Below are 26,840 nucleotides of genomic sequence, written 5' to 3' on the forward strand. Positions count from 1 at the left end.
TGGCCCCAATTAAGCAATGAAGAGCAAGTTAGCAGGCTGCTGCACTCAATGACTTGTGTGCAGTGGTGGGTGGGTACAAACCCATCTCTGCACTATCCATTGCAGAATTAGTCTACACATGGAAAAACCCATGCACTGAAAACTGCTGGGTGACTGACATTAGGGTCATGAAGCTGGTTAAGCTGTGAATAATTCCACTGGTTCATGTGAGATATTAGAAGGGGGAAAAACAAACAAACCCAGACAGCTATTGATGCTAAAACTTTATTAAAGATCTTTTAAGCATTCCAGTACAGTCTTTAGCCTGCTCACATTGTATAGGTACTTCAATAAAGACAAACATTAAAAAAAAAAAACCCCAGTACACTCATTTCAAATCAAGTAGTAAATGAATTGTGGACATTGATTGCACCAAATATGAAACATTAAACCATAGGTCCTAAGGCAAACCATGTAGCAAATATACACAATTGCACTTCTGTTATGTATAAACTTATGACATGCAAAACTGTAAGCACTGAATACACTGGATAAAAGAGGACAGCTTGAGCTACCTCAGTTTTGAGGTACAGTAGCTTCAGACCCAAGGAACACGAAAAGTTGTCTATATTACAGTACATTCACCTAGTTGGACAAATGACCTATCACTCTAAGAGTGCCAAAGTGAGTTTATAAAAAGGAAATTATTTTGGTGATTCCATTTTGTTGCTATCGATTTTTTGCTGGTTCTCTATTAACTGGAAATGTTCAAAAGCCTTTAAATATAGCACTTCCATCTAGGAACACAAAGATTATCCTGACTCCCAATGAAATATGTGGGAGTTCTTCAGTAGGACCAGGCTTTCTTCCCATTGTTCATTTACTCCAAAAATGTAATAAGCAGTAGTTTCTTTTTTTTTTTATAATTATTTGTTTTGCTCTGCTGTTGTCAGTCATATCATGCATGTCTGTTCACACATCCATAGATTTTTTTCAGGCCAGAAGGGGCTGTTGTGATAATCCATCTTGGCCTCTTGCATAGTGCAGGCCCCAGAACCTTCCCTGATAAAGTTCATGTTAAGCCCACAATTTGTTGGAGTTATAGCATATGTTTTAGAAAGACACTTCCCCTCTATATTCAGAGACTGCAATTGATAGGGAATCCATGCAGGTCCCTATCCAGAACTCAGCCTCTTGTACCTCAGCTACGGGAGAAAGGGAGCCATAGCTTATGTTACAGTTTTGTGTATCTTCACTTCTCAGGTCTTCTAGCAATAGGAGGGAAGTGAGGCAAATTGTTCCCCCCTTATTTTTCTAGTATCAATAAATCAACTGGCAAGTAATTTTAAAGACCCTGAAGCAGCCTTTCTGAATCTTAAGGGCCATCCATCTTAGGATACTCTTATTCACACTGAGGAACACCTCACTCCAATGTGCAGACCTATGGCTTTCAGTGGGACTTCCTGCGAAGGAAGAACTATTTACCATGGAAAAAGGGTAACAGAATCTAGCTGTGAAAAAGCAGTAAAGAACTAAAGAGTTTTTGGGCAGGCAGGTCACTTTGAAAATAGTTTGGTTTGTAATTCAAGGATAGTGTCCTACCCATTGGTATAAACAGATACATACTAAGGGGAAAATAAAGCAGATTTTACTTATAAGAAGTTCAGAATAAATTCCAGTACATATAATAAATACTGTGCTATAAGTAAACAACTGCCACCATAACAGACCTCTTTAATCTTCACAGTTTTCAGATCAAATTCGATCCTAAGTTTTAAAAGATCCCCTCAAACAGGCAATTGAGTTTTTCTGGTCCCTCAGGGCTTAAAACAGGCTTTTCTGTTCAGAAGCTGATAAACTTGTTAGAATGTGCTTCTTTTTTTCCCCCTCCCTTAAACAAAGCTGCTTCAAAGTCAAAGATGTGGATTCTGACTTGAAAACCTTGATGTTCCATGTAAGCTGCTTAGGTAGCTGAAAGCTGGAAGGGAGCTGCTAAACTGATCCCTACATGTAGTTGGAAGACACTGTGTTCACCCCTCCAACATGGCTGTAATGTAACGGCTTCATTTTCCACGCCCCCAGCAAGATACTTAAAAAACAAACATTTTCCACAATTACAATGCGTTTACTGGGTTGGAGTGTTTGGATTCTGAACAGCCCCAAAACTGGAAAGGCACAAGAATAAAATTATTCTGCTGATTTGGCAGCTAGTTCCAAATGACAAAATGCAAAGCCAACACCCTAGTAGCACCAGTCTGGTTTGACCCATTTGAGAAAAGGAAGCCTTGGCATAAATGCTTTAATTCCATCAGGCCAATGTATGATAGGGGAAAAGCGTGAGTGTGGTGCAAAAGAGGGGCAATAGCTATGAATACCTGAGGAAGAAGCATAATAAGATGAGTGACCACAAAAAAAATGCCATGCACTTTTAATCAAGTGCTTTGTAAGCTGCGGTCTGACTTCAGTAAACTGCTTACATTAGGTGCATGAAGGAAGGCTACAATGCAGCATGGTATCTCCAGAACTCTGTTCTTAAATGAGGACGTAGTAATTCCCATACCAATTCAGACCCATAGGACATTTCAGTCCAGTATTTTGTACCAACAGTAACTCTATGCTTCAGAAGACGGTGGCAAAAACTCCATGGTGGGCAGTTATGCAATTACCTGTCCACAGAAAAAGTTTCTTCCTAACACCTGTCAGTCAGTAATTGACTTGTGCTTCAAAGTCTTGAGTGCTGATATTCCTTATTATGCATATGTAGATCTGTATATATTGTATAAATACACTCCCAGCTAATACAACTGTGAAATTTCTATCTATAATGTGCCTAACCCTTTTGAAATCCTATTAAGCCTTTGTCTTCAAATACATCTAAGGAGTTCCACAGACAAACTGTGTATTTGTTTTAACAAATATTTCCTTCTATTAGTTTTAAATTTGCTGCCCTTCTATGGCATTAAATGTTCCTTTGTTGCTCTGTAAGAAATGGTCAATGGGAGCCCTTTATCTTCAACTCGTACTGTTCTGCAGTTTCATCATTTCCCTTCTTTCCTATCTCCTTTCTAACATAAGAAAAAACCCACAAATTATTGGTCTCAGAGGAGCACCAACCAACAGAAATGCAAAAATATCTAATTCTCTACAATATTCAGTGATAGGACATGGGAAAGAGATGTAGTAAAATGTAGGGAACACAATTAGACCACAAACTTGCATTCCAGAGGGCAAACTTAAACCCATCCCCAAGATACTCTTTGAGTTACCATGCTTTTTTATTCCAGCACTTGAAGTGCAGAATTTCTCACTACCCACCAGTGATTTAATAGGATGGGCTCAGTCTGGAAAATGTCTAATACTATTCAAACTTTAAACACTTACAAAAAAGATTTAACATATAAAAATAAATGGGTGTGCACCACTAAATTCCTAAGTCTTTGTGATATCTTCAGACCAGATCTATGGCTAATGGGCCAGAGGATAAAAATGAAGGACGAAGTGTCAATGCGCTTTGTCCACAAATTTTGCGCTAGACTTCTGCTAGTGAGAGTCTATCACTTGATGCCAAAACCACTGCCCAGTACAAGGAGGGTTTTGGCATGTGGTCAGATATTCACTAGAGATTAAGTAGATTCTCACCAAAGCCATATTTGCTTTGGGGAACGAGGCTAACAGAACTGCCCACTGTAGCATTTAGTCCCTTCCTCACCACATCAGCACATTCACAAGGCAGTAATCAATATATGCTGTGCGTTTAGGATAGTGGCATACACATAAAGATGCTCTCTATATGCATATTATGTATCCATAACATACAATAAACATCTTTAGTAGGGCTCTACAGTTAGTAGTCTCTCTCTCATACACACATGCCATTTCTAAAGCCTCACTCTCAGACTATGCATTTTAGTGTATCCATTTTCTAGAAGTGCTAATAAAGACCAGGGATGAAATTCTGACCTTGCTGAAATCAATGGCAACATTTCCATTGACTTCAGTAGTGTCAGGATGTCACCCTCAGGGCTCAAAATAAGGAGATTTCTCCCAACAGTACTACAAATATAGTTAACCCAGAGAGACGCTTGTTCCAAACGAGCCCCTGCTCCTACTCCACTGATAGCCACTGAAAATGTCTCTTCTGCTTCAGGGAAGCAAAACTGGGCTCACAACTTTGGAAAACCAAACATTTTCCTTTGGATTAAGATTAACTGCAAACCTTCTGAATATATGAAACAGAGGGCTTATAATTTTACTAGACCTGTGACAGTGACATAGGAAATAGCATTGGATACAATATATATTTACAAGTATTGTTTCACACACTTGTAAAACCAATATACATATGATGTACACCATATAATACATTGAGTAATGAGACAAGACCAGGGCATTCTCCCTATGCAAAGCTGTAGATGCTTTCAGAGCAATACTAAGTATGCCTGCCCAGAGCATGGTCATAGGCCTTCATACATCTGGCATAGGAAAAATTAAAAGTGACAGAGACCCACAGTTCACATTGTAGTAAGTGTCTCACCGGGCAACTCAGCAATGCTCTCCCTTAGTATAAGGTGACCGTTCAATTTTAAAACCTTTCTTGCCAGAAACAGTTTAATAGCATGAAAAATATCATAGCAAAACTATTGAGAAGATGCCAGTTTTTCCCTGCCTGCCTTTAATTACACTGTTTTTACAGTGGTGGGAAGGGGGAGGGGTGCATATCAGTGAAGCTGATTGAGACCAGAACAGGGCACTTTAGGCCAGATCTTCAGTTGGTGTACATGACTGCAGTTTCACTGAAGTCAATGGGAATTTTGAAAGTTTGAGCCAGCTGCAGATTTGGCCCTTTGTGCCTAATCTACTGCAGACTCCTATAGTTTCTTCTTCCACCTTAAAAACAGGGATAAGAAAAAGGGGCACTCTTTGCTTAAAGACATACCCCTACATGTCCCCCTCCCCCCAGTTACACTTCATTTTGGGAATCTGAGTGTGATGTCACATGTTCAACTTAATACTTACTAAGTACAGTTAAAATGAAAGCAGTTTTTAGCATGTGTTAAGTGCTCTCAAGGCATTGTCAAGTTGTTCCCTTTCAGTGAAGGTTCGCTCTTAACAGGTACTAACTTTAACAGGTTACTAATGATTTCCAACTGTTGCAAGTGAACATGTGACAAGGCCCTGAGCAAATCCAAAGATTCCAAAAAACTGAAAAGGGGAAAGTCTACTTTATGCATCTAAAAGCATCTAGTGACCAGTTAGCTGGCACAGAAGAAAGGATTAACTGACTAGATCCTGTCCCAGAGAGCTGAAAAGCCCTCATACCTTTATTTTCTTTCAGAAAAGTGAAAAATCTCCCCACCCTGCTCTCTATTAGAAAATGAAATAGACTGAAATTACTTCCTTTAGGAAAAAGGAATCCAAGCTTATGTTGTCTCTGGGTTTGAAAAAACGTTCAGTTTTTGCTCTCCTGCAGATCTGCCACCTATTCCTTTCAATGCCACTGCTACAGGGGTGTAATACGGTCTTCAAATCACCCACTGGCCAAAGAGAGGATGGTAGGGATGGCACAGACATTAGGTCTGTCCCACATTACACCTAAGTTGCCATGTCATCACTGGCTCCTGGCCTGCACATGCATTTAGACTCAAAAGGTCACAGTGCACGGAAGTCAAGGGGTAGTTTTCTACAGACCAGAATTAACTTATGTGGACTTTGGGGAAAAGCTTATTCTACTGTTTGGGACATATTGGCACAGAAGAGCTGCTTCCTGACTCTTTTCTCACAGCTATGCCACTATTTTTCACATGCTTCTCCTGAAGCACAGAGGAACTTTTGGTGCCTCTATACCAATGGAAGACTTTCATCTTCTCATAATTGTTGTGCATCTGCTCATCTGTCGCGCAAAGCGAAGAGCACATGGCTCAGAATATATCATGCCAGTCCTTTACAGCTGCTAAATAACCAGGGACACTAAATACAGCAGTCAGTACAAACACACATTGGGCAGGAAGCATTTAACATGTGAAAGCCTAGCATCTAGTCATTTGTGAACAGGGAGACACAAGCTACACATCTCCTAGGAGCAGAAACACAAACAGCTGCCTGAAGTCTGGCCAAAATAAATAAAAAGTGGTAAAATGTAAATGACAAGAGCTTGTTTCCTAACCTGGAAGCAGTAAGTCATAAGTCTCATATTGTGTACAATTCTGGGAAAGAGAGGTGGACAAGACACAACCTAGACATGGATGTGTTCTCCTGTATCTTGCTGCATACGGGCCACTACATGGAAAAGAATAACTTCAGTGGGTTCTCATGCCCACCTCCCACTCGAGGCAAAGCTACGGCTGAAGGAGAAGTTGACCTCAGCGTTTTTGTACTTCCCCCAGGCTCCAAACGGCACGATGACAGAGGTGCTGTTATCTTCAGTCCCGTACTGTATTGCCTGAAGTTAGAAATGAACCATTTTCAGCACTTGACTCTTCCAAAGCTCTATTCCTCTGCCACGTCAAAAAGGACTTTTGTAAAGGAAAGCCAAAGTTGCCTTGTGTCCTGAACCTTTGGCTCTAGTCTGAGGCAGAGCAAATTCACTGAGTGAGTTCTGCCAAGAGCTCCACCCAGATGTGTAAAAACCCAATGCTCAGCTGAACCATGGCCCTTTTCATTCTGTATTTAAGAGTACAAACAAAACCACAGAACAAGGCAAGGCTCTTGAACACTTAATCCCACTTCAATTTGCACCAATTACCTGATCTGTCTAAGCATGTTCAGTAATTCCACATTGCTAAATGGCATTATGACTCTGCCTCATCAACAAGGCACTGGTGTGGCCAAAGGTATGTTACGTTACCTGCTCAGTAACAACAAGGGCTGCTTCAGCAGGATCATGGCACTGGTTAATTAAGTCACATATCTCTTGACTGTTCACTGTGAAGTTAATGCCATCTGTAGTAAGGACCAGAAAGCTATCACCTGCATGATGCAACTAGAATTGGGGACACAACATACATCATAAAAATCAATCTCTGCAAGGTAGAACACTGCTACATTTTATCTTATTACAATAGATCTTGTGTTGTATCCTCTTCCACTTCTGCATGGCCATCACCTAGAAGAATCCAAACTATAGAACTATGGTTAATGTACCAACACACTAATGATTCAATATGGTCATAATCAAAACATAAGGTAAATAAATTTGAAGGTGCTCCAGTTCACAGTAGTAACTCTTGACCCAAGCTACATAAACAGACCAAAAAGCCAAGCACATTAATATTACCCAGTAAACAAAAAAATCCTCAAGTTATTGTAGGTTTTAAAACCTGATAGGATCTTTATGATCACCTCTGTTCACTTTCTTGGATCTACTACCTAATAGAGAAGTGTTTTCTAGCTCCTGCCCTCCCAACTCCTAAGTAGATCTACCTCAAATGTGCCCTTCCTCATGTCCTGGCGCTCTCACCATCTTGTGGGAAGATTAATTAGGTGGCAATGGAAAAATGGCAGGGCAGGGAAACTGTTTATTTTTGAGAATTTAACAAGTTTTCTTCATATGTTGAACCATCATGAAGCCCTAATAAAATGCACTCTCTTACACTCATGCTTACATGTACATGCATACATTTGCTGCTTTCCTATGTGATTTAAACTAAGGACTGAGCGGTGTAAATTAGCATATTAATTCCCCCTGTTCAGATACCTTTTCTTCAATATGTAACTAGTTTCAGCTTGAATTGCAGAGAATCTATTGAACACTATACCCCATCCCATTCCCCTTTTCCCAAAATAAAACCTCATTATATTTAAGCAATGCTTGTCAAGTTTTATTTTGCTCCTCACTTAAGCCATGCTATTTAAGATAAACACTCCTCCATGTCAGCATTTATTATTGGTGCCAGACTACACTGTTACACTAGTGACACACTAGTCAGTCTGGAATGACTTCCAGGGAATTACTCCCAATTTACACTCTCATTGAGATATAAACTTGACTTCTGGATTCCAAGTGTGTTTCACTGCTGCACAACATGCTGTGTTCATCACATGATCCTACTGCTCAGTGTTAGGGTGACAATATTTGGATCTTGGGGAGCACTGGATTTACAGCTGAATAAAGGCATGACCTGTGGCCTAGCAGAGCTGCTGACCACAAGGCAGAATGATAGCTAAGCCAACCAGTTGCTTATATTAAGTAACCATCTTAACTGTGTCAACCATTTTCTGAGGAAACAGCAGCGAGCCTGCGTGCTGTGAATGAGGTGACGTTTTAGGAATGTGGAAGGTGGTGCAATCCGAGACAGAAAAACAGATTGGAATGTAGAAGATAACATGCAACTGAGATGAACATATGTGAAAAGGCGAATGGTGATTGGTGAAGCAGCCTCCAGGTTTTAATCAAAGTCCACCCATTGACTGAAGAAGAGAAGTCAAGGTCTTAGACATGCACTCATAACACAGAGGCATGTAAATGAGTAAACTGCCTAGGTAATTCCATGCTAATGAAGCAAACAGTAAACAGGCAGAGCTTGTGATGGGAGAAGAAATGGGTGGAACAGAAGGAGGGACAGGGTGGAATAAATGGTAATGAGCATAAACCAAAGTGTATAAATGTAGGGGAAAAAAAATGTTGTTCCGTGCGGCTCCCTGGTTGTTGGTTTTTTGGAAGCTAGTCCAAAGCTGTCTCCATTCTGAATAAAGCTGTTGCAAGCAATGTATGCTGGTGTTTGCTCCCTGCTTGCTCTGGCTAATGAGTAACAGGATCCATGGGCAATTGGACTGTTGTCTCCCTAGATGTTGGGCGCTGCATGGAGTTGGGTTCTAACACTCAGGTTTCCCATTAACGATATTGTTAATTTCTCTGTTAACCACAGCTTTTACCTGAATCCTCTTAGTTTCTGGCTGTGCTATCACTCCACTGCTCTTCAGATCCAGGTCCCCTATACTACGTGTCATTGCAAGCCTCCCGTTCACGTGGGGTTGTCCCAAACTATTCCAGGCTATGAAGCCACCACATTTCTTTATCCTGTACAAAACACAAGAGAGAGGGAGGTCAGTGTGAACCAGGTTCAAACCATCATGGCCTTCAGGTATGCATTTTCTCCCCAACTGCTTGTGTCTCTAGACAGGGGAGTACATTCCCACCTCGAGAGCATCATAGGGATTTGTGTTCAGGCAGGCTTTTCAAGCTGTGTAGTGCTATAACCCAGACCCTGTGAACTGACCTCATTCCCAGAGGTGACGCGTAGGGGGTACACTTTCGGCAGCACCTGTGGGCAGTTGCCATTCACCACCCCACTGCCAGCATGGCGTCTGTGGGCGGACCATGATCACCGCTGGCTGCCACCGGCGCTTGTGGGTGGTTACCGCCACCCCCCTACCCAGCCCCTGCTGACAGTGCCAGCGGCGTCTGCGAGAGCTCCCTGCTCACCACCACCAGCACAGTCGTGCCCCACCAGCCGCTGGTGGCACACGCCATTCATGCTCGTTCCATTGACTCTACCAGAGCTGCAGGACAGTGTAAACAGAGTTTGACCTGGGCTACCCCACAAAGTTATTAGCACAACTAAGATATACCTTTCCTTCTCATCCTTCCTTTCTGGAGTATGGTCAATGGTGAGCTTCACAGCCTTTCCCTTTCGACACAAGAGTGCCCGACTGTCTCCAACACTGGCCACAACCAGTTCAATACCATCTCGCAGTAGGGCCACTGTTGCAGTGGTCCCAGCATTCAGCAAGGTTGCTATAAACATCACATAAAGAAAAAGGGAATTAAAGAGGTCTGGAAGTTTTGCCGATGTGTTTATAACAGAACAAAAGTCTTAACTGTCAAAAATACATGTGATCTAATATATTGGTGAGTCACCTGATTTAAGTTTAAACTAAAGCTATGGAAATATTGTACAGCAAACAGAAACATGCATGTAGTGGGGCAGGGGAAAAGGCATTTTTGGTAACAACATGGCTCCATGCAAGTAAGTGTCAGGAAAGAATGGCTCCTCCTTAGCTATGAAGCAAAGAGATTATCTGTGCTTGGTTTAAAGTATTGGGATATTGCCCCCTAGCTGCAGCACACAGGGACATCAGTAAGGATAAACCCCACTGCAAGTATAAAGGGCCCCTCCTCCTGTAGGTCAAGGGGGTGTTTCAACAATGCTATTAAATAGTTTTGGTGCCTGCTCCAAAAAAAGAAATCCTTTACATCCCTCTACTCCCCTGCTCCAGCACCTTCAGATGCCAGATATGTGTAAGTGTCAGATATTTTAGTCCTGATTCAGCTTTGCCTCATGCCCTGTGTGGTAATCCATACTAGTACAATGCAGCAGGAAATGCTACTAATCAGTCTGTCACCTGCATTGCTGGTAGCACTGAATGCAGATGTAAGTTACTGATCTCATGTGCAGTAGAGTAGTAGGCAGGCCTTCCACTGTCCTCTTCCCCCTCCCCTTCACCATCGGGCAACACAGTCCCTTTTTTGTTTTTGGAACCAAAAAGGATTAAATACAACTGTACTTAGGGAGTCTGGATTCTAGTTTCAGTCCACCTCTGTGCTTTTATGTACCAAGGAAAGTCCTTTTTTGAAGATCTGAATGAATTGCTCTGACACCAGTTCAAGCAGAGGCTGTCTAAGTACCAATGGTGTAACTACCCAAAGTGAAAGGAACAGATTTTTACTGCTAACACACTCTGTTCCCACAGTGCCTGCAACTACCACAGTGAGAGCTGCTTAGCATGCTACAAGCAATGGCAGAGGAAAGCCTGTGTAGGAAGAGAGCCTGGAGTGTAGAACAGATGTTAATTTGGTTGAGAGCCTCCCTAGGGACCTTGCTGTATTCTGGGTTTTTTTTCCAGTAGTTAGTCTTTAAAATCAGGAAACATTTCTGCAGTTGGTTTTGGTTCAAGCTGAAAGCCAGAATCCCCAAGTATATTCCTCTTTCCAAATTAGAAGTAAATAAATGGGTTTTCTGCAACTACCACCTCCTCTTATAAAAATATGGACCCGAATCTTGACTGTGCCTGTTTTCTCTTCCAGCACAACCTGAGGACTTCTCCAGTGAGTCAGAGAAATGGGAGGGGACCTGCAAGGAGCTAACAATGCCAGCTTTTTGCCACTCAGGGGTTTCATCGTGCTGGGACAGCCCCATTTACCCAGTTGGGGCATAAGACCTGAACAAAGGGATCATGTTAGTGGCTAGTATCTGGCCCTGCTGTTTTGTTAATAGTTGATCCACCAAATCACTCTGGATCTGATTATTACAGTTCTGGTTGCCAAATGGGAGCTGCAGATGTACAACAGGCACCAGAATCAATTGCTACAGTCTGCTTCTCAGAGGTGCTGAGCACTTGGAGGTCTTAACAACAACACCCGCTAAGCTGGTGGCTGTTTAGCACCCCTGAAAACCAGGCTTGTGAAGAGCTTGGGAGGAGCCAGACAAAGCTTTAAAGATGCATTGAGCCTTGTTGTGAAATGAAAATAATGGAAGTTTATGATTTAAAATAAAGAAAACCACAAAAGAAAAAAAAAACCCTTCTAAACTAAACCTTTTCTATTTAAAACAGGCATTATTACTGTGATGACATCTTTTGGCTGAATAAGCCTTTAGTGACTTAAAGGTAGGGGTCTACCGAACTCCAATGAGACAGCCAGCTGATTTCACGGATGGATCCGGGGGCCGGCCACCATTTCTGCAGGCTGAGTGCAGCAGGGTCACCCGATGCCTCTGATTGCCATATAGCCTGAAACCACAGCTTAATCAGAGTAATTAAGCCCAAGGAAGCTATTAATCCATGTGTTTTAAACATGGATTAAATGACTTCCCCAGGCTTAATCAGGGTAATTAAGCTGTGTTTTCAGGCCATCCCCAAGTGGCAGGCTCTGTGATTTTGGCAGGCTCACTAAAAAAACTCAAAAAGATTTCCCCCCCCACCCCCAACTTACCAGCAAGCAAAGAAAAAGGCAAGAAGCCATGTAGTCTTGGAGCATGGTAGGGGGCAAGTGGAGGGGGGATGAGGACAGGGCTGCTCTCAGCAGGAGGGCATGGAGGCTGCAGGCCATAGCTGCCTGCAGCCTTCGCACCTCCTGCTGCGAGCAGACCTGCCTGCACACCCCCTGCCCCCGGCTGCAGGGCTTCCAACCCTTGCCAGGTTTATTTTGGGGGGTGGGGGGTGTTTTGGTTTTTTTCGCTGCAAGCCTGCCAAAACCACAGAGCCTGCCATTTTTCACAGATCCTGCCTGGATTCACATTTTCCACTTAAATTACGCAATTGCGAATTCAGTAATTCCCTACTTATAGGCTTCAGAAGTGTTAGTCACTCAATTCTCAATCAACTCCAGCTTCATTTACATTGGGCCTCTGGTAAATGTTGTGCTTGAGGCACAAATGATGCAAAACCCCAATTTTTCCTTCCTCACACCCAACCAGTAATTCACGTGTAGCATTTGGCTTTTTAGCAAAGCATTTCCAGCTTCTGTTTTGTTCCAGACTAAGTACAGATTAGTGTGGTTCAGCCTTGCATTAAAACATGCTACAAAGCTACTAAAATGTAGCACCACAATTAGAAATCTTAGCACAGCCAGTAAAATACCTGTTTTAACTAGACAGTTAAACCAAGTGAAATGAAAAAGCCTAAATAAAGCTACTTGTAATTCAAGATATGCATGTTTAACTAAGGAATTAAAATGAATGAGGAGCTGTCATAAGCCTCTCAGTTCATTCCTTGCTTCTGGAACTGTATTGCCAAATATCAGTCTGTGAACAAGTTACAGAGCAGAAGCCACAGACTAAAGCGGGATGAATAATTTCCAAATTCCTCTACAACTTTTTAAAGGTGAAGTCAGACTTGAATTTTTAAAGTGCAATAACACATGACCCAAATATTTTAAGTCAAAGCAGCTGCCATCACCAATTCCATGGATGGCCCTGAGAAGCCAGTTATACAAGCTGTATGGGTTGAAGTAGCTACTATAGCAATAGGCTCCCTTTACAAATGTTGGCAGCCAGAAAAAAAGCTGAACATCATCATTTAGAAAAATGTGTGGTTTATACTCCCCTCCCTGGGGTCAATTTGGATCTAATGAACCACTCATGAAGCAAGGCAGTAATCAGTTGGGAAGGAGGAGTAATGTGGCCCTTCCTGTACAAAAGATGCTTCATATTATTTCAGTGACGGGCACAGTTCCAAAATTTAGAAATGATGAATTCATTAAATTTCTACTGCTTTATTATTCTTGCTTCAGATTTAATTAGCAAGATAAGATGCTATTGCATCTGCACATATTTGGCTTTAACATTTAAAAATAAAAACATTTTCATTTTTTTTCCTAACAATATCACTATAAAACTAAGATCATTCAATAGGTTCTTAACACTCACTGGACAATTTTTACTGCAAGTCATCTCAACTAATGTGACAAAGAGGATGTGGGAACCTTCCAGTAGTCCAGGCTAGGAACCGCCGGACTCCTTCACCTGGGACAAAATTAAGCAGATCTCTCTTTCCACTGAAGCCCAGCATACAGTGTCCAGGGCCTCCAGTTCTAGAGCTGCTGACCCGGTACAGTGTCTGCCATAAATAACACGTACACAGAGGCAAATAGGAAATTCACCCAGGGATTTTGTTCAAACAAAACCAACTTACAACACTGGGGGTGACACAGTAAGAGCTGCAAAACACAGGGAAGTTTTCACTTTGGTTTTGCCTGTTCTGCTTTTTCACTTGGGGCATGCTAGAATAGAAAAGTCCTGTGATAATGAATCATGTCCAATTTAACCTGGCTCAGTCACGTTAAATCTATACACATCTGTGGTCTCATATGTTTCCAATTTGTTTTGCTCAGGTATTTCCCCCCCAACCCTACAACTTCACTACATCTCTGTTACAGCTTCAACCCTGTAGCAAGTTTTCTTGACCAAAGAGAAATCATTGGCAAATGCCCAGCCATCTTATATGGGTAAGCCAGAGAATCTGACATAACTTTTAACTACAGTATATGGATCAATTTAGAGAGCTTGTTTCTAAAACAAAAAGGCTCAGAGTAACTGCCAACTAAACACAGGCAATTTTAAAGCCACTGGATAGAGATTCCATGGCTCATTGTGACCCACAGATAAATAGACATGCATAAATACACAGAGGAGAATATTTGTATTGGGTATCTTCTTAATGGGATTTTACAAAAAAGCAAATGTTTTATATTGGCTTTATGAAAAGGCACACATTTCTGCAGCTCTCTCTTTTCCTCAGTGTTGCAGGTTAACATATTAAAAAGGAAAAATATGTCATGTTTTAGAATGGCAACATAAAAAAAAAAAAGACTGATTCAGTATTTTAGACATTCTTTAAAAATTAGCTTAACTATTTGTTCGGCATTAAGATTCCAGGAGTGCCTATACAACGCGCGCGCACGCGCACACACACACACCCCCACCGGCCAACCAACATTTAATGAGGTGGCTATTCCAGAAGCAAATGGCCAATGTGATTAAAGTCTGATACAATGAGCACTGAAGTTTCCAAAAAAGATCCCTGCTGGCTTCAGTGGATTTTGGATCAGGCCTTTAAAGGCCTGAAGCAGTAGCAGCACCAAAGATGGCGATTCTCAGCTAAAGCAGGTCATAAGTGTTTTCTGTTTAATATGCACTATTATCAGAGTAAGTCATGACCTATAATGAAGGGTTTTCCCTTGCATGCTCATTCTAGGTTCCTCAGGCAGGAAGACCTTCCCTGCCACCAGACTAGACAGACTAGGGCAGAGCAGTAGGACAGGCAGAGCTGCAAGATCCTGCATCCATCTCTAAAACATCACATGCTTCTATGGCTGACAGCAAAGCAGTGTGGGGCTCTTTTTTTTCTTTCTTTTTTAAATAGCACAGTTTCCTGCAAGGTAAACTAGGAGGATGGCTCACAGATACAGCTTGAAAGCTCAAGCTTCTCTTTTCTGTGCCTGTTGCATTATGTTAATCCCAGGAAGCATATATCAACTGCTAATGATGTGTCACCCCCCGTCCAATGGTCATCTCCTCCAAATGGCATGAGCCTTCTGGCCCCAAAACAGCAAAACATTTAAGTGCACCATAGCTGTCCACCAAGGGTATGTTTTGCAGTAGCAGTGGGTCATTTAATATAACTGTTGTCTTAATTCAGTGGTGGCTGCCCATTGTGCAGACACTTCTCCAGAGTTATGCTTTGATTTACCTCAGCATGTTAAGTGTGTGCTTAACGTGACACACAGGCCTGAATCCATTGCTATTCAATACATATGTGGCTTCCACGTGCAAGATTGAGGGTGAGGTTGTCTGACTTCGTTAACAAATGCCCTTGGGTAATCAAGTGTTTTTCTGTTACCTTTCTTTTGTTTCAAGTTTATCATGAAGGCCAAAATAAAAAAGCCATCATTAGGAAGGTAACTGGTGCTGCTTCAGTTGTTCAAAATATTTACATATTTATTCAGCCATGGAAAAATATAGCTTGAACTTTTATTTACACACACACACACACACACTTATGAAACAGACCACAATTTAGCAGAGCTTTGAAGATGAGCATGGTTGTAGGGAATATGGCTCATGATCCAAATTACTAGGATAAGGAATCTATTATGAAAATTTCTAATAAACCTCTTGCTCAGAACTGAAACTTTAAAAAGGCCAAAAACTTAACAAGATTCAGGAAAGGACTGGACATGAAGGCTAGGGATAGCCATTATACATAAACCAGTTTAAGTGATCAGAAACCAGTTTAAACCTGTAACAAAACAGATGTTCAGTGCACATAAACCAGTTTCAAAATGGCCCAAACTGGTTTGAGATAAACCTGGTTGAATGTAGTATCAGACTTAACTGATTGAGCTCAAATCCGTTTATGCAATGTCTGTCCCAGACCCCTTGCTGATTTAAGTTAAACCAGAGTCCCCCAGCATCCCACCATGCTCTCTGCTCCAGCCGAGCAGGGCTGGCCCCACACCTCTGCTCCCCAGCCAGAGCAGGGACAGGCAAGGGTGCAAGGGTCTAGCCAGACACTGGCCCTGGAAGGGAGCAGGGAAAAAGTTTATTCCCCCCTTCCCTCCCCTGTCCTACTAGTATGGACCTGCACTTCTCCATGCTGGCTGCTCCAGCAGTGGAAGTGTGGCCAGCCCAGGCAGTAGCCTTGGCTGAATTGGTCAGAGAGGGGTTTAATTTCTTCCTCCCTGGGTCTGCCGGGTGCTCCCCCCTCGCTGCTGCAGTGGCAGGGATGGGCACAGCTAGACACTGGCTGGCATGGCCCAAGGCAGAGGTGGCAGGGAGGGGCATTATTCCCCGCCTCTACCCCCACTGCCCCCAGGGGACTGCAGCCAGGTCTGCCCACCACAATTACTGCCACCACTTGCTCCCTGGGGCAAGCAGCAGAATAAGCCACCTCCTGCCCCCTCCACTGGATGCCAGGGGACAGGGAGGGGGAATAACCTCCCTCGATGCCCACCGCTTAAGGGGCCCTGCCACCCGGCGTCTGGCTGCGTCCCCGCCAGGATGGTGCAGTGGCGATGGGGCAGGGCTCTTGACAGGGGCAGCAGCCCCTGCCATGATGTCAGGGAGTGTGAGCCCCTTTCCGGCGGGGGGGAGGGGATAGGCACGCTGTGGGGCAGGGAAAACTGCCGCAGACTGGTGGGGCTCTGGCCTCCTCCAAGCTCCAGTGCTGTCATGCACAGTCCGCCACAGCTCTGTCCCCTCTAGTGTGGCCCCTGCTGGGAAGGGGCTTGTGCTCCCCGACGCTGTGACAGGAGCTGCTGCCCCCATCAAGAGCCATGCCCCCTCGCTGCTGCAACAGCCTGGCAGGGGTGCAGCCCGACATCGGCTGGCAGGGCCCCTTAGGCAGGGGACAGGGAGAGGGATTATTCCCCCTCCCTCTGGCGTTCAGCAGAGGGGGCAGAAGAGGGCTTAGTAGGGTCTGCCCACCCTGACCACCGCTTGCCTCAAGCAGGGAGTGGGCAGCGGTGGTCAGGGTGGGCAGACCCTACTGTGGTCCCCCCGGGGCAGGGGGGATAGAGAGGGGAATAATCCCCCTCTGCCTCAGGGGTCATGCTGGCCGATGTCTAACCGCGCCTGATTCCACCACTGCAGCAGCAAGTGGGGAGCGCCCGGCAAACCCAGCTCAGGTCCCTGCCGATGGGACAAGGAGGGGGGAATTAAGCCAAGGCTACTGCCCGGGCTGGCCACACCCTTCCACAGCACAGTTTCCCTGCATCTGGGGGCATGCTCTAATGCCCCCCCCAACTCCTGGCCTGAGCAACTGCAGGCAATGTGCCTATATGTCTGTGTAATTACAAATTCATTCAACCTAGGCAGGTTAGACTAACCTGCAAAGATTGAATCAATTTAGGCTCAGGCTTTTTGAAGGTCTGTCCCTGGCCTAAGTGGACAGCAATGTATGTCCAGGGCTATAACATTTTGTACATTCATATTTTTTCAGAGATGGTAAACCTCACATTAAGGCATTAAGCTAATCTCTAAACAAAGTTATGGAACATGTAGAAGATAGAATATCCTATATCTGTTTTCCATGGAGCTCTACACTTTCTTGTGAACGCTGGGGTGCTGTATGCCTCCTTATAACAGGATATGGGACTAAAGGGCCTTTACATTTGATCCATTCTGGCAATTCCTAGGTTTCCAAAGAACCTATAACACCAGTTATGCCAGGTCTAATGCAAGAGACACTGCCGCCCTTAAGTCTGATAGGGCAATTATTGACTCCAAGATGAACATGGGCCGACAATGAGAGAACACGGTCAGCAGGGCTAACCGTACCTTGTCCTGCTTCCACAGATGCATCACAAACAGGGCCAAGGTGGTGATCCTCCCCCTCTACGCGACACTGGTCAGGCCGCAGCTGGAGTACTGCGTCCAGTTCTGGGCACCACACTTCAGGAGGGATGTGGACAGCATTGAGAGGGTCCAAAGGAAGGCCACTAGCATGATCCGGGGACAGCAGGGCAGACCCTATGAGGAGAGGCTACGGCACCTTAACCTATTCAGCCTTCACAAGAGAAGGCTGAGGGGGGACCTGGTGGCCATCTATAAACTTACTAAGGGAGACCAGCGGGGTTTGGGAGAGACCTTGTTTCCCCGAGTGCCCCCCGGAGTAACAAGGAATAACGGCTGTAAGTTGCTAGAGTAGGTTTAGACTAGACATTAGAAGGCACTACTTCACAGTCAGGGCAGCTAGGATCTGGAACCAACTTCCAAGGGAAGTGGTGATGGCTCCTACCCTGGGGGTCTTTAAGAGGAGACTCGATATTTACCTGGCTGAGGTCATTTGAGCCCAGTTTTCTCTCCTGCCCACGGCAGGGGGGTCGGACTAGAAGATCTGCAAGGTCCCTTCCGACCCTACATCTATGAATCTATGAAATTTTATATTTGGAGCTTGAAATAACCACTAGTTCATGTGTTTTTAAAATATTTGAGCTATGTAAAGGGTAATTTTATTTTGAGGGAGGGGTTGTAAAAACAAACAAAAAAGTGTTTAGCTTTCAAATAAAGGCCACAGTTCCTACAACAAAACCCACATTTTAAGCTCTGTTAATGGCCACTTACATAGCAACATTCCCAAACTGTCTTCCCCAAATTATCTACAGCTTTAGCTCACTCAGTGAGGTCTTGTTTCTGCTTACATTTATGCAGAAACTTAATCGCATTGCCTTGTTTGCAGGTATTAGCATTAAGACCCAAGTAATCCTTAATATCCACTGTAGTTATGTATAAACCAAGACCTCAAAGAATCAGCAGAGATGGTCATTGACCAATTAATTGGAGTATTGCTTTCCAATTCCCAGGATGAGGCAGAATTTAATTAGGAAGACACCACCTGGGTCTCCTTACGTTATCAGAAACATTCAGTGTTCCAGGACCACTGGTTTCAATAAAACTTTCACTTCTGACTCAATCACATCTAGAATAGCCAAAAATTACAAACAGCTCTGCTAACAAATTGTAACAGTACAGAAGTAGGCTTCTGATAAGGATACATGCAAAAAAGCAGTTCAATTTTATTCAACTTCTTAAAAGAAAGAAGTCTCAAAAATTTCAAATTTCAACACTATACATGCTAAATGAATTATGCTGATAAACCACTACTTGTTTGTGTCTGTATGTCCCATTTCATGCCTTTATGGCATGATTTCAGAGACTAGTCAATATACAAAAGTGTGCCAAACACTTTCAGCACTTACTAATTCCTACAAGAGGACACTCTACCTCTCTAGAGAAGCACTCTGTACCTTACAGAATGAAGCATCTCTTGATGCTCTTTCCTCATAATATTTTTTTACAGGGCGCTAAGTGTGGTGTTACTCATGAAAACTGAATTGTCAGTTTAATTTTCATATCTCCTTGAGCTGGACTAGTGAGAACACTTTATCCAACATCCCGTAACTTGTTTAGCTGTTCTGAAAATTTTACTGGCACCTCTCAGATTTCTAACCAGTTTTAGGGAACTATTCAAAAAGGGGAAGAGTGACTTAACCATGCATCGCCCAATAAAATAGATTTGAGATGTTAGAATCCTTTGTGGCTGTAAATCAACAGCCACTTTCAATGTATCAAAACAGTGTTTTAAGCAACAATATTTTCCTTGTTATGATGTGCCTCTCTTCACAGAGATGCTCCGAAACACAAAGAAATTCCATTTAAATGGGACAGTCAGCTCCTTTTTAGGAAGAGTCTTGCAAATACCATAAAGATGTATGTGGTTATAAATGAAACGTGCTTTTCAGCTTCAATTCAGAAAAGCACTTATACACCTTCTTAATAGGACTGAAATATTTTCCTGAACTGGAGCTTTCAGGGTGACCCATTCAAGTCATATAGGACTAATTAGATGAATATAAGATAGACTTCCAAGTGCTGCTGTGTTTCAGTCCAGCACAATAAATGGAAGATTCAAATGGGAGACTGGGGTCTTCATCTCAGTCCTCAACATGAATTTGTTAAAACCAAAAAGAAGTTGCTAAAATGTCAGATCCAATTCTATGCAGCTTAGCTTGTTTTAAAAGCCAGGTTAAAAAAAAACCTCAGTGCTACTGTGGGTTATTAACACTCTAGAGGGAAATATTTGGAGTCTAAAGCAAAATGCATGTTTTGGCATTTTTACTTAACATAAGAAACCCCTTCCATTCAAATCAGATTGCCTATTTTTACTGTGTGTTTAGAAGCATATCATCTCCCACTAAATGCTCTGTTTATCTTTACTTGCAAAGCTTTTCAAACCACTGGCCCAGTCCACAGTTGTGCTGGAGGTATTACACACCAGGAGTGCAACCTGGTCTGGCAGTCTGATTAGCAACACACTCTTACAGAGCACTATGGTGGGGGAGGACCAGCTCTATGGCTCCTACCACATCCACAGTTTATGACCAGTTTCCCTGTGTTATTGCAAGCCCCAGCTACTTAAAAACAACCTTGCAGGCCGTCAGCAATCAGCATAAGCATATACTGGAATAACCTGACACAGCCAGCCCAGGATGGTGGAAGTGCAAAACAGGCTTACAGCCAATTTTACCACAACTAAAAATCTGGGACAGACCATGTGTTTTCACTTTGACTCTCTCACTGGCAGACAAAGCTACATTTAATTCCTTATCTTACTAATCTAAGCATCATTTTTTTTACTCAACTGCCACAGCAATGCCAAGAAGGGAAGCTTGGATGTTATTTTTTTCTAAAAGCCACAGTAAGTACTAGCATTCTCTCTCATCTAGTATTAAGATAGTTTTTATCCTTGTTGAATTTCAACTCTCTGGAGGTATATTAAATTTGGTAAATGTTCTATTGGTTGTATTAGGTAGCCCTCTAAGGTAACATCAGTGAATATTTTGCAAGAATTCAGCTTTGTATCCATTCCCAAGATTTAGGATTTTTTCAAACCATTTCCTAGTAATGTGTTCAAGCATGATTGAAGTTGCTTGTCTTGTTTGCATGAAATACTCCAAGAAAAACTTTGATTACATAACATTGCTTCCTAGCATCAAGCACATTTCAAAAAGTCTTAAAACAAAAACAATTTAGCAGTTACATAGAAAGCCATTTCCACACGCCGGCAAAGAAAAACAGTTGCTTTACCTACCATCGACAGATAAGTGAGCGTGTCTTGCAAATGCTTTGTCTATTTCTAGAAAAGCTTTGGTCAACACAATCTCCAAGTTCTCCTCCTGAGGAAGAAATTCTCTGGAAACAAAATAAAGGGAATTTCAACTCTTTCCTCAAGCACAGCATTGTCTAAATCACTATCTTTCACAGAATTGTCTTCTCAGATGCTGACTCGCATTATATTATTGTGACAGATTGGTATAAAACCATTAACGAACTATTGCCCTTCAACCTGAATGGAAGTTAACACCCAGCCATGGCAATTCTTACCTGTCAGAACACTCTGCACTACTCAGAACATGGACAGCCTTAATTTAAGCCACCTAGACTACATGATGAGCCTCTTCTGGAACATGTACAGTATCAAGTGCCCTTAATTCTGAGCACTCTGTCAGGTGCCCCAACAGGTAACTGCACTTGGGCTTATTGCCTAGTTGGCTGCATCTGCCCAGGGCTGCAACTAGCAGCACTACCACAGTTCATGATCCAGCTAGCCACTGTTAGGACCTCCTGAGTAGCTGTTGGGGGGGATCAGCCTCTCCATTTAAATCTGCCTGTAGAAGCAGACTGCAGGCCAGACAACAGTTGTACATGAAGGTGGCAAGTCCCCTGGAACCTGTGCTTTCTAGTTTCTTAGCTTCTCACCCTGCTTGGCTCTGTCCCTGGACTCTGGCCTTTGGGAGCTCTACACGACTTTAGTAATTCAGTCTTCAACTCCTGAACCCTGACTCAGCCTGTGGTTTGGGCTATACCCTTGGCTCCAGTGGCCTAACCACTGACCTGGTCTTTACAGATCATGTGTGCAACTTATGTGCTCTTTGGAGCCCCAATCCTGGATGGTGGCGAGCACCTAAAATGCCCCCGTTAATTCAACGGTTTTGGATAGGGTCTGCTCTGTGAGATTCCCTCTTCTACAGGGAATTGGCATGAGATCTTCTTTAGTCTCATGCTGGATCTCTGCACAGGGAGAGAGGCTCCCCCAGGTAAAGAAGAAGAAGGGAGAGAAAAGGATGCCATCTACCCCAATAATACAGGCGACACGTTCTCATATCACCCGCAAATGGTGAAATCCATGAATAAGGCACTGCGTTCATGAACACAGAGCCCCCGGCAGCTGGGGGGGGGGCACAGCTCCGGCAGCAGCAGCAGCAGCCCGGCAGCGGTAAGCATGGAGCTCCTGAGGAGCTCTTGTAAATGCATAAAGTGTATTTAAAATGCAGATTCAGCATTTGTGAATATCTGAAACTGCAAATGTCAAACCTGCAAATAGTGAGGGTTTCCTGTACTAAGAGTGTCTAAAGGACCTTTCTTTTTCAAGCATAAAGGAACTGCTTTTCCTGGCCATGTCTAACCTCTGCAACTACTCTGGTACCACAGCATCCTTCCCAGCTCTCAAAAGCAAGATGTGCAAGCAGCAGCAAGGCTCTTTACAGAGAAGATCCAGCAGGATTCCCATGTCAATAATCAAAACTACCCTTGTGTGACAACTTGCAGTTCTCATTGCCAAGCATGGGCTTAGGTCCTAGTCTCTAGAAGCAGGGATGATCATATTATTTATCTTCCTTACCTCTTGCAAATGTTCCTTTCTTTTGTCTGTTTTTACCTGGAAGCTTTCCACGGCAGGAATTGTGCTTTACTATGTATTTGTACAGTCCCTAACACAATGGGAGCCCTCCTAGGATTCCTATAATCCTACAGGATAGGGTTATCATGGGCAACCCCTATCTAGACTTTGTAATTAAGGAGGTCCTTTCCAGCTCTATAGACTAGGTGCAACTAATACAACCAATAGTAAAGCCAAACCTCAGAACCCTACATACGTACTCAATATACTTCTTCATGTACTTATCACAGAAATCAGCTGCAGCTGCCCCGCCATGCCCATCATACACCGCAAAATACAGGACGCTGTCAGTCAGCTCAGCATAATTGAAGCGGTCCTCGTTCACCTTCCGCTTGCCAATCTGAGTGGCACAGCCCACATTGGCCAGGCTGACCTTGGGAATGGGCTTCCCATATTTTATGCTTGGTGGGAGAAGGATGGGCTCATCAATCCGGTTGTCCCAGATACCAAAGGAGTCCCACGTGGTGGGCCGCCCACTGCCATCAGGGTCAAAGCGGGAAGTCCTGCGTTGCGTCGTAGAACTGTGGCGCACAGCAGTCACGTACTTGCTGTCTTGCAAAAGGCGGGGCATCAGCAGCACTCTCCTCACTTGACAACCTCCATTTCTCACCACAGTAATCAAAGCAACTGTTGACATAACTCAGTTCCGCAGATCTTTGTCGTGAATAAAAGATTGACACTGGGTGGCTGGAATGTCTTCAAAAACAATACGAAAACTGGGCATGGAACAAAAAATATAGAAAAGGGAATTTAAGTGACGTCATCCAGGAAACATTTCCCTACTCTGAGGTCAACCATCGTGCACTGAATTACCTAGAGGCAACCATAAAGAACCATCTGCATGATTCACTAAGAAATAATCTTATGTTAGACCAGCCTCAACTTGGGATCAAATATCTAATCCTGCAGATAGACTGAAAAAAGAACTGCATGATGCATTTCTCCTTGCTAGTAACCAGACTTAGTGGTTGTAATAAAATGAATTTTACTACTAACAACATTATTGTTCAGTAAAACTTCTGTAATAAACAAGTAAGGTGACCATATTATAAACGCACTTCTTCAGGCAGTTTAGAAAAAACTAGCACTCTCTCTGAGGAAGTAAAATATATTAGACTAGAATGACACCATCTTAAGGAGAAGGAGTTCCAGGAATTCTCCATTTGATCTAGTTTCTGATACATAAGGGGTGTGATGCCTGGTTCTGACAAAATTTAATCTTTTAAACAAAAGCAATGGATTTACATGGGAGAGACTGTCATTTTGGCTGGTTGCTACAGTGTTCTAGTAATGTCTCCTGTTACAGCTTTGTACGTTCCGTTTGTTTGGGGGGGGTTATCTGTGGTTTGAAAAATTCAGTTCAGGGAGAAGCACAAACTTATTTTAAAGGCTGCTGGACAAAAGCTTGGTGCTTGCAAAAACCTATGATCCATAGAAACGTTATAAGCAGTCAGTCATTTGGTACAAACCGTTGTGCAAAGCGCTCTCCTGAAGTCGACTTGCTTTCGGCTGCAAATGGCAAGGGAAGTAACCTTTCTAGCTGCCCTTCAGCACAAGTCCTAGTGAGGCAAAACATCAGCTTATTCTTCTTATCTGTATAAATAACAGCAAGAACCATGACTTTCAAACGTGCTGATGGGTGATTTGTAGCAAATAAATGAAGCTGTAGCACAGATTAATAGGGACATACGGTAAAGCTGATGAAGATGGTCATTGTCACTGACAGCTTCAGATTTTAAACAACACAGACACTTCAGAGTCAGACTGCACCGTGCTGCCGGGATGCATTCTTCTCTCTCTCGCCCCATCCCTTCAGTATTATTCTAGCTCAGGGCCGGCAACCCCCCCCCAGTCCCGTTCGGGCCGCGCAGGCTGGAAGCGCAGCCCCGACCCCCGAGGCGCGGACGCCGGCACTGACCTACAGACTCCGGGCGCTGACCTCTGCCCAGCTCCACCAGCCCGGCCCCGCCGCCGCCCGCGCAGCCGAGCCCGCAACAGCGCGCGGCGCAGCCTCTTCCGGGGCGGGGCCAGGAGTCTCCCCTCCCCCAGCAGCAGAGCGCGGCACGCCCCGAGCCCGGCCCGGAAGAGCGTGCGCGGGCACCGGGACCGGGACCCCAGTGCGGTCCGCCCGCCCGCTCGGAGCTGCGTGGGCAGGACGATGCGGAGGCGGCGAGGGTGCCGCCGCGGCAGGATGCAAGAGAGGAAGGGGTGCAGGCGCCCTCTGCCCCGTGCTTGTACGAGGGAAGCACGTGGCTCGGGGGCCTGTAGCTGCTCGTTGCTGCACCGTTCAAGATCGCATGTTAATCCGTTTATTTTGCCTTGTTCCATTATTTCAGTCTTCGTTTTTGCTATTCACTTTGGTTTTGCTCTGTTAAACTCATTCATATTCAGCTTTGGCTCTCTGCACATTAATCAGTTCATTTTGCTCTGTTATCTTTTTTCTCTCCCCTTTTTCTCTTTTTTGTCTCGCTTTCCTCACAACATACTTATGAAAAGACTACACAAGAACTGAGGCAGTACATGAAGTTGCGTTTATTGACCTCAGGTTTAGAAATTTTAGAAAACCTGGTATTTACTGAAAAAAGCAATGTCTATGATGATTAACTATATTCATATGCAGTGTGTCCTGCCACGTACCCTCCCCCCTGTTTTGTTTTTCTGGCATGCTGGCACTCCAGCACCTTACAAGGTAGGTATTGCAGGTTTTTTGGCACCCTGGCCAAAAACATTGCCTGCCCCTGTTCTAGGTCATGTAGCTTGACTTGCTTTCAGTTGGGCATCTTTGAATCACCACTTAAGTATGTAAACTTCCCTTCATGTTATACAACACAATGAAACTGAGCATGTGCCAGTTTTCAAAACCAACTTTAGCTTCAATTCTAAGATAGGGATTCAGTAGGAAAGGAACACTAAACATTAGCTGTATTCAGGTTTCCTACACCTAATTCAGAGAGTTGCTTAAAAACCCCAGGACAAGTCATGTTTAATTTTCATTTTCCACCAAATTCATTTCTCAGGAGCCAAACTCCACAACTTAGGCAAAAACTGAAAAGCAGGTGGATTTTCAGTGTTTGTACAAGTCCAGAATAGAACACAGGAAAAATATTCTGCCATAACACATAGTTGAATCATAGCTATTTATCAGAGACACATGTTCAGAAAGAGGACACCCCACAAAATGTGTCATAAAACATAAAGCAGGATTGTTTGGGAATACGTCATGCACTTTGGAAAAGCACATAATGAAAAAGATGAGGAAAGAATTCTTCATCTATTTAGATGAATTGTGATTCTCAACCAGGAACCTCAAGATCCTTTCAAGGGTGATACAATCTTAATACTGTCAGGTGTGCAAACGAGTCACAACCTAAATGCAAAGATTTCAAATAGGAATTCAATGTCAGAAACATAGAGCACAGCAGGGCACATTCTCGAGTGCAGAATTTTTTCCGGGGCAGAGTACTCAGAACGAGTGAAAATTAAGAGTTGGTATTTTCTGAGGGATGCCTTGAATCTGCAAAAGTTGAAAACCACTGATTTAAAGCCCAAACTCAAATTGCTGGACATGGTAGCCCCTCCTTTTGAGAAGTGCACACACTGAATTGGAGGAAAGCACTTACCATATGCAGCCATATAAACAGCACAACTGAAAATTCAGTTAGAGCTCAATTTGTACCAAGGTCCTTTCACATGACAACTTTACTCTTGAGAGAGTGAGACTTTCCAGACCACTAGCTGAAAAACAGAAAGGACAGTATGTGCACATGTGTATGGCACCCAAAGGACTGTGTATCTAACTTCACACTTGCAATTCTGAAAGTATATAAAACTGGAAAAGCAAGCTAAGTGACTTTGTTCTTCCTGTTTGCCAAAAGTTTTATTTCCTTATCATATGCACTTTAGTCTTGATCACTTTTTCCAAAAAAGTGATCAAGACTAAAATGCATATGACAAGGGAATGTCTGTTTTTCAAGTAATTAGAAGTAGGAAACACGCTTGGTCTAAAATTGTGCGTGTGTATACACGGATATGTATACATACCCCTACCCCCTTTCTGCCTATTAAGCAGGCACAATTTTAAAAGGCTTTAACAGCTGACTTTTGATGTTTACAAATCAATCAATCAC

The 26,840-nt window shown here is 43.4% G+C and overlaps 1 protein-coding gene across 5 annotated transcripts; it reads right to left on the reverse strand.

The window, feature by feature from the left end:
- Positions 1-250: 250 nt before the first annotated feature.
- On the reverse strand, positions 251-24,745 carry PPM1K (protein phosphatase, Mg2+/Mn2+ dependent 1K). 5 transcript variants are annotated; one of them, XM_014600438.3, is made up of 8 exons: positions 24,632-24,742; positions 24,183-24,272; positions 22,914-23,429; positions 21,067-21,167; positions 9,547-9,712; positions 8,851-8,995; positions 6,824-6,958; positions 251-6,418 (listed from the first exon to the last, which is right to left on the reverse strand). In XM_014600438.3, exons 3-8 carry the CDS (start codon positions 23,348-23,350, stop codon positions 6,287-6,289), a joined length of 1,116 nt encoding a protein of 371 aa, XP_014455924.1. In that variant the 5' UTR covers positions 23,351-23,429; positions 24,183-24,272; positions 24,632-24,742; the 3' UTR covers positions 251-6,286. The 5 variants fall into 5 exon arrangements, with proteins under 5 accessions (XP_014455924.1, XP_014455909.1, XP_019343668.1 ...); XM_014600423.3 differs by having other exon boundaries at positions 24,183-24,306; XM_019488123.2 differs by lacking the exon at positions 24,632-24,742 and adding an exon at positions 24,404-24,589 and having other exon boundaries at positions 24,183-24,306.
- Between the last annotated feature and the right edge of the window lie 2,095 nt (positions 24,746-26,840).

Source organism: Alligator mississippiensis, chromosome 2, assembly GCF_030867095.1.
Source record: "Alligator mississippiensis isolate rAllMis1 chromosome 2, rAllMis1, whole genome shotgun sequence".
Lineage (NCBI taxonomy): Eukaryota > Metazoa > Chordata > Crocodylia > Alligatoridae > Alligator > Alligator mississippiensis.